Source organism: Brachionichthys hirsutus, chromosome 20, assembly GCF_040956055.1.
Source record: "Brachionichthys hirsutus isolate HB-005 chromosome 20, CSIRO-AGI_Bhir_v1, whole genome shotgun sequence".
Taxonomy (NCBI): Eukaryota; Metazoa; Chordata; class Actinopteri; order Lophiiformes; family Brachionichthyidae; genus Brachionichthys; species Brachionichthys hirsutus.
In genome coordinates, this window is record NC_090916.1 from 9,676,599 (window position 1) to 9,684,892 (window position 8,294).

At 52.1% G+C, this 8,294-nt stretch overlaps 1 protein-coding gene across 2 annotated transcripts; it reads right to left on the reverse strand.

The window, feature by feature from the left end:
* Window positions 1–335: 335 nt before the first annotated feature.
* cep43 (centrosomal protein 43) lies at window positions 336–7,412 on the reverse strand. 2 transcript variants are annotated; one of them, XM_068753868.1, is made up of 13 exons: window positions 7,263–7,412; window positions 6,891–6,944; window positions 6,746–6,800; window positions 5,974–6,062; window positions 5,576–5,698; window positions 2,808–2,980; window positions 2,574–2,624; window positions 2,100–2,174; window positions 1,636–1,713; window positions 1,301–1,410; window positions 1,166–1,199; window positions 833–920; window positions 336–507 (listed from the first exon to the last, which is right to left on the reverse strand). In XM_068753868.1, the coding sequence occupies exons 1-13, from the start codon at window positions 7,344–7,346 to the stop codon at window positions 427–429; spliced, it is 1,095 nt and encodes a 364-aa protein (XP_068609969.1). In that variant the 5' UTR covers window positions 7,347–7,412; the 3' UTR covers window positions 336–426. The 2 variants fall into 2 exon arrangements, with proteins under 2 accessions (XP_068609969.1, XP_068609970.1); XM_068753869.1 differs by lacking the exon at window positions 2,100–2,174.
* Between the last annotated feature and the right edge of the window lie 882 nt (window positions 7,413–8,294).

An 8,294-nucleotide genomic window follows, 5' to 3' on the forward strand; every position in this document is an offset into this window, starting at 1 on the left:
GTTAGAAATCCTCGACAGGCGCGTGTGAAGCGATCAGCGATCAGCGATCAATAGACCCGATCGAGACTAAAGAGCTTCAGTGTTCCTGGGTTGAAGCGAATCAGCTGCTTGTCTGACGGAGCGAGGAGGAAATGGAACGGTCGTACCGGGCCCGCTGTCCCTGAACGCCTCATCGCCCCAGGCTGGCTCGCACCGGGCGGCGGCGCCGCTAAAGACCTGGCCACGCCTCCAACCAGGCGTCATGATCCGTTTGATGTCAGGGCGGGTAGCGACTCCGGGAGGGAGGAGCCTACGCCGCCATCATTTACATGCACGAAATCAGAAACGCTCTTAACGTGGATTCAAACATTTATTTTCTTCCAGCAGCCGAAACAAAACCGCTCAAACTGAAATGAGCATAAATACTGAGGTCCGAACCGGCGCCGCTCACGGCACCGCCTCCATGTAGTCGGCGCCGTGGCTCCGGCTGATCTGAGACACGCTGAGGTCCTGCGTGGTTTCATCCAGCTGCACGACAGAAAAGACGTCGCTCAGGCGGCAGGAAGCGCACAGGCAACAGGAAGCGCACAGGTGGCAGGAAGCGCACAGGCGGCAGGAAGCGCACAGGCAACAGGAAGCAGACAGGCGGCAGGAAGCGCACAGGCGGCAGGAAACAGACAGGCAGCAGGAAGCGCACAGGCAACAGGAAGCGCACAGGCAACAGGAAGCGCAGAGGCAACAGGAAGCGCACAGACGGCAGGAAGCGCACAGGCGGCAGGAAGCGCACAGGCGGCAGGAAGCGCACAGGCGGCAGGAAGTGCACAGGCGGCACCTGTCGGCAGCGCTCCCTCACCTTGTCGCTGGTTTCGGGCCCTTCGATGGAAACCTCCTCGATCTCCTCGCCGATGCTGATCTCGCTCCTGGAGAAGTCCGACCGATGACTGCAACAAACGACGACGTGCGTTCAGTTCAGGCCGACTTCCCTCCAGACAGGAAGTAGCTTCAGTTCATGACGGCTCAATTCTAACAACCAGCAGGGGGCGTGGCTTTAACTCAGGCTGCAGAACGCTGTGAAACGAGGCCACGCCCTTCTCGAAGCGGTTTGAAGTGACCTTCCGTAAAAACAAATCGTTGCAGAAACGCAGGAAAGAAAACAAGATTACAAAGACGTTTATTTCAGTCCTACCTGTTGAAGTCGTCGTCGTATTCAACGTCGTCGTCTGTGGAATGAAAACGGTCGCCTGGATTAGGAGTTAAGCTAGAACCTAAAAAGCTACGTGCTAAATGCTAAATGTAACTCTGGCATTGATGGAACACTGACCGTTCCCGCTGTGGCTCTGCCCTCCTCCTCCTCCTCCTCCTCCTCCTGCTCCTCCTGCTCCTCCTGCTGCTCCTGCTGGATTCTCTCTGGACTGGGAAGTCTCCGTTTTCCTGGGACACAAACAGCGCAGAGGGCGGAGCTTGGGGAAGCAGGTTCGGATCATTATAATCACTAAACAGAAGTGAAGACATTGACCCGTCAACTCTTCATCGGACTCTTCATCATCCATGGCTGAGCTGAAAGCTCCAATAACACCCCCATTAGCATCTAAAAGGAGCGATGCTAATCGCTAGGAAGCTGCTTCCACCGGACGGATGAGCTTCACCTGGGCTCACCTGGGCTCCGACGTCTCGCTGCGTTCAGAGAGACCGTCGTCTCGCTCGTCTTCCGAGTGGACAGCCAGGACGGACAAACTGAGACCAGAGGAGAGAGAGTGATGTCACAGGAAACACCGCCTCCTGGTGACATCACGCAGGCCCTGATGACATCACACACCGAGGTCGCTTTGGTCTCCTCAACTCGTCCGTTTGTTCGACAGAAATTTGACTTTTAATCGAGAACGAAGCCGAGGACATCTGAAGGTCAATCGGTAAAACACCACGCTAAGCTACCATTAGCTCAGCTAGCGAAGGAGCTAACGGTGGCTAACAGCTGTATTATATATGACACAGGATTCGGACTCCTACGTATCAGCGGCGTTGTGTTTTTGAAGCCTCCTGATGAAGAGGAGGAGGAAGACATAGACGGCAGCGGCGAGCCACCTCCTCATTACTCCCCTTTTGTCTCCTGCCAGACTCACTCGCTGAGGCTTCTGCCTCGTCTCATCGGAGACGCCCCCGGCCCAGAGAGGCACTCCTCCCCCAGGGGGACAACGCTGCAGGGTGAGGAGGAGGAGCAGGAGGAGGAGGAGGTGGAGAGGAGGGGAAAAGAATGAAGGAAGCAGACAAAGGGAGGAAAGAACTAGAAGCACAGTAGAAATAAAGAGATGTTGCAGGAGACGCCAGGCAGGTACGGCAAGCGGCAAGGGACAAACAGGACGAGGACAGAAATACTTTGTGTTCTCCTCTGAAATCTATTTATGTACTTTTATTGTGAAGGCAGCGGCAGACTTTTAATGTGAAATGTCAGCTCAGATTCAACACTTTCAGTTAAAAAGTGATTTAATGAGAGATTAAAGACAAAATACTCAAATTAAAGGTCGTTTGGTTTGTAGCAGGAAAGAATATGAGTCGTAACCTAGCAACGATGGAATAGCCATGATGATGATACTCACTCCTTCTGAGCGGTCGTCTTCTCCGATCGATCCTTTTCTCCAACAGGAAAACTTCAAAGGGAAAAGAAAGAGGGAAGTAAAGAAGGTCTGGAGCGCCGCCATCGACTCCGGGTTTCACAGAGTCTGTACTGTTAGCTCTGATGTCAGCGACCGTACGACATTAGCACATCAGCAGCAGGTTAGCTTAGCTTGGCTCCGACTTTCAGTCAGAGGTCAAAGGTCAGACGAGCTCACCTGCCGTAGGTCTTCTGAGGTTTGGGCAGCGGGTCGTCAAAGAAGGAATCTCCGTCCTCGTGATCCTCCAGGTCCAGAGGCTCCGCCTTCAGCGAGGAAGAGGAGGCCCTGATGTCGGACGCCTCGCTGTGATTGGAGATCCGCTGCTGGAGGTCGTCGTTACACACAGAGTCCTACGACAAGACAACAGACACGCAACAGACGGTGACTTCAGGACAGACACGCAACAGACGGTGACTTCAGGGGACAGACACACAACAGACGGTGACTTCAGGACAGACACGCAACAGACGGTGACTTCAGGACAGACACACAACAGACGGTGCCTTCAGGACAGACACACAACAGACGGTGACTTCAGGGCAGACACACAACAGACGGTGACTTCAGGACAGACACGCAACAGACGGTGACTTCAGGGCAGACACGCAACAGACGGCGACTTCAGGTAACACAGAGAGAACAGGAAATACTACAACTAACCCCGAGTTAGGAGTACTGACATAGTATAGTGTTGATATAGTAGTACTAGTAGTAGCAATAGTATTCTGTGTTTATATACCGTATTTTTTGGATTATACGTCGCTCCGGATTGTAGGTCGCACCAGCCAAAAAATGCATAATTAAGAAGAAAAAAACATATATAGGTCGCACTGGAGGATAAGTCGCATTTTTGGGGAAAATTTATTTGATAAAATCCAACACCAAACAACATATAGCACAAAGAACATGCTAACACGTTTACCAAAATATCAGGTTTTACTCCGAATCACGAAATCCAAGGAAATCTTCATCCTCGGTGTCACTTTTGAACAACTCCCCCAACTCGGCAGGTAGACAAGACGCCGCTTCCTCTTCTACGTCGCTTACATCAGACTCGTCGTCAGTTGCAGTTCCAATTATTCCAGCCTTTCTGAATCCCGACAGGATGGTTGCGGTTGTCACTGAAGCCCATGCTTTGTCGATCCATTCAATGACTTCCAGGAAAGTTGCATGGCGCATTCTCCCGGTTGCCGTGAAGCTGTGCTCTCCATCCGTCATCCACTGCTCCCACAGGTTACGCAAAACTGACTTAAAGCTCCTATTCACGGAGATATCAAGTGGCTGGAGTATTTTGGTTAACCCTCCAGGGATGATGGCAGGTATGGAGTTGAGAACTTTTAATTTATTTTTTAACTGTGGTGTGATGTGCGCTCTCATGCTATCCATCACAAGCAGAGCTTTGCGTGCGCTAAAGAAGCCATCCGGTCGCTTATTATAGCACTTTGTAAGCCACAAGTTCATCATTTCTTGATCAATCCACCCTTTCTCGTTCACGGCGACTTCAACTGAGGAGGATTGGATTTTTGGCATGGTTTTTCGTTTGAAAATGACCATCGGTGGCAGTTTTGATCCGTCTCCACAACATGCCAGCACCACTGTGAAGTGTGATCTCTCATGACCAGTTGTAACGATATTCACACTTTTTTGCCCTTTCTCTGCAACACTTCGGCCCATGGGGATGTCAAAAGTGAGGGGGACCTCGTCCATGTTAATAACATGATCCGGTGTCACGTTGTGATCACTTACATGCTTTTCAATGAACGCGCGGAAACTGTCAACCTTGGCTTGGAAGTCCGCTGGCAGTTTTTGGGACAGTGTCGTCCTAGCTCTGATAGAGAGGCGTTTGCGCTGCATGAAGCGGTAACACCAAGAAGGTCCTCCCGCAAAGCCGTTTATATTCACTTCCCTGGCAACCACTTGGGCGTGGAGACGCAACTGCACCGTTGACAAACCTCTCCCAGCAGCACGTTGTTCAAGCACCCATGCGTGAACTCGTTCCTCCAACTGCGGCCACCTAGCTTGTCGCCCGCGATTAGCTTTCTTTGTTTTCTTCATTTCAGTAAGCATAACTTCCGCTTTTCGGCAGTCCCTTACAAGTTTTTCGCTCACTCCAAACTTTCTTTCTGCTGCTCGATTGCCGTTTTCAGCTCCATATTTCACTATCTGACGCTTGTAAGCCGCGGAATATGACTTTCTTTTCGGCCCCATTTTCAATCAGCCCTTCTAATTGGTGTTTTTAGATAACAGGTGTGACAGATAACTCTGAACCTCCAGAAACCGCGACAGATTCTGACGGGTCACAGAGTTCCCTGTAACACCTGTTATAGAAATGTGTAGGCTACTGTCTCTGCGCTCACAGATTTTGTAAAAAAAAGCATATATAAGTCGCTCCGATTTATAAGTCGCACCCCCGACCAAACTATGACAAAAACCGCGACTTATAATCCGGAAAATACGGTATATTATATTTAGTACTGTGTGTGAGTCTGAACTTCGTTTGTAAAATAGAACACAAACAGGAAACCAGCTCCTACAGTCTCTCTCTCTCACACACACACACACGCACACACACACACACACACACACACACACACACACAAACACACACAGGATAATTTACATATTTCCATCTAGCTCCAAATTGTTATTGGAAGGAACAGCCCCATTTGGTGGTCAGCGATGTTATGATGTCACTAGTCAGGGGGCGGTGCTTGAAGTGGTCAATAAAGTTCCCGACTCAGGAGGTCGGGGAAGAAAAGAGAGTGAGAGAAAAAAGAAAGCAAGATGGCAGCAGGGCCAAGAGGTCCGTGTCGTCACTGGGAGAAAAGCAACTGGTGTCTGCGTGATTTCATTACCGGTGTGTTTGCTGATTAATAACATGATGGTAGGGAAAATATCCCCATCACACACACACACACACACAGCTGATTGGTCGATGAGCTCACCTCGGCCATCTTGTGCCGTCCCCCCCTGACAAGCTCCAGCAGCAGAGGACAGTTGTTGTTCAGCTCGGACGGAGACAGAGACATTTGTCTGCAGATCAGCTCCCGTCCGTCCAGGCCGCTCATCTGGACAAAAAACGGGAGGACCGGGTCAACGGCGCCGGGTCGGGAGACGGTCCGGCCACGTCCAAAGCGTCTCACAGCAGCCTTCGTCGTTTCCTCATCGCTTTAAAGACAGGACGACTGACAGCAGGGTGAGAGGGCGGGGCTACCCGCAGGCTCAGGTGACCCGTGTGTCTGATGGTCAGCCTGAGGCGAAGCTTCGGCAGGGCGGAAACAGGAAACAGGAAACAGGGCGGGGCCCGGTCCGACACCCACAAACAGGGTCGGCCGCCACTCACCGAGTTGATCTCCGGTTGGAACACGGCCAGCGTGAAGTCCAGGTTAAAGACCTGCAGGAAGTCCACGACCAGGCTCGCCGCCAGGCGTCCTGCGGGGAGGACAGCGGGACGTTTTATTCTGAGAGGAGCAGCCGGCGTCCTGCGGGGAGGACAGCGGGACGTTTTATTCTGAGGAGCAGCCGGCGTCCTGCGGGGAGGACAGCGGGACGTTTTATTCTGAGGAGCAGCCGGCGTCCTGCGGGGAGGACAGCGGGACGCTTTATTCTGAGGAGCAGCCGGCGTCCTGCGGGGAGGACAGCGGGACGCTTTATTCTGAGGAGCAGCCGGCGTCCTGCGGGGAGGACAGCGGGACGCTTTATTCTGAGGAGCAGCCGGCGTCCTGCGGGGAGGACAGCGGGACGCTTTATTCTGAGGAGCAGCCGGCGTCCTGCGGGGAGGACAGCGGGACGTTTTATTCTGAGAGGAGCAGCCGGCGTCCTGCGGGGAGGACAGCGGGACGTTTTATTCTGAGAGGAGCAGCCGGCGTCCTGCGGGGAGGACAGCGGGACGTTTTATTCTGAGGAGCAGCCGGCGTCCTCAAAGGTGCGTCACATGACCGCTCCAGCAGCTTCTACGGCAACAGGGAGACCCCTCTGGGATCGGGTGCTGCCGGTTCCGTTCCATCAAGACGGGTTGTAACAACCCAGCGCCACCGTGTGGACACGCCTGTGAACTACAGCAGCTCCCATCACGTGATGCACGTTTAAACGACGAGGAGCGGCAGGCGACTGACCTTCTTTGGTGTTCAGGCATTTCCGGAGGTTTTCGTTGATCAGAGGAGTTTTATTCTGAGGACAAAGAAGAATGATGAGAAAACTCGGCTCGGTTCGGCTCGGCTCGGCTCGGTTCGGCCCGGCTCGGCGAATGTTTATACTCACCTCCAGCTTGTCCTGCTCCTCCATCGCCAGGAACACTGCTGCCCTCATTTCTGCCTGCAGGAGCAAACAGGCGCGTCAGAGCAGACAGACAGACAGACACAGACACAAAGCATTTGATGCGAGCAGCAAACAGCCATTATTTACCTCCCGCTGAGTGTTGGTGACGCTGAGAAACGTCAGCCGGGTTAGCACAGCTACTAGCATGCAGCTACATTTAGCTTCTAGTGAGCAGACAGTCATTATAAAACCCAAAACACTCAAGGTGACGGGAATCCGCTTTCGCGTTAGCGGCTAGCCTTCAGCGTCCAGCCTCTGAGCTAACGTTAGCCTAGCATTCCCACCCACGGGAGGAAACACAATCAAAGTCCAGACCTTGAGCTTGTTGAGGACTCCGGTGTTCTCCAGGTTCTGGATCAGCAGGTCCGTCAGCTCGGTGTCGTCCTCCGTGGCTGACATGATTAGCGCTAGCGGAGGCTAGCTAGCCGCTGTCAGGACAACACGCCAACAAGAACCACACGGAAGTGCTTCTTCTTCGTTTGAAATCAACACACCGATTAGGAGCGGAATGTCGCCCCCGTCTGGCCGGAATGGGCGTCATTATTATTATGATGATGATGATGATGATTTTGTTTTTACGCTTGAAATATTGTGATATTGAAAATAAATTTACCTCCACAAAAATGTATTCAATGCGCCAGGAACAACCGGAAGTTGTCATCGCCTGCGTTTGTTTCCCTAGTTGTCTGTTACATGTCTCTGAAATTGGAGTTATGGGGAAAAATTATAGTTTTAATATTTTTGGCTTCTTGGAGATTCATTAAAATATTTTCTGACGTTGATAAATCGATTAAAATAAAGCATTATGTCAATAACATAAACATCGTACCAATAATTCCGAGCTAAATCGATTTATCGCACGCATTCCTTTGTGTCGCAGGAAAAAAAAGTAATTTCTCATACGGATGTCCTACCGGAAATAAAACAATCACCTACAAAGTAAAGTACAAGTCGCCGCCTGCTTATTGGAAGGACAAAACTAAATGAAAGCGTGAATGAACGAAACAAATCCCGCCTGGTTGGCGCCGCCTTTCCGGGGGACAGAAGGAACAAGCAGCGCGCAAAGGACCGGATTCACCGCGCTGAACCGCTCGTTTGCTGACGCATGCTTTTATTCTGACAGCGACAAACGGAAACATTAGTGTGACTTTGGCGGGCTTGACGCAAAGACGCTCTGCGGTTGGTCGGTTCTCCGTTGTTGTTCTGAATCTGATCAAGATGGCTGCTGCTGTGTCCGCTGGACAGTAGACCAGGGTGTCCTCCGAAGACAGGCCGACAGACGCAGCCCGGAGCCCGGCAGACCGGAACCCAACGCCGGCCGGACCCACATCCGCACCACCGGAACCG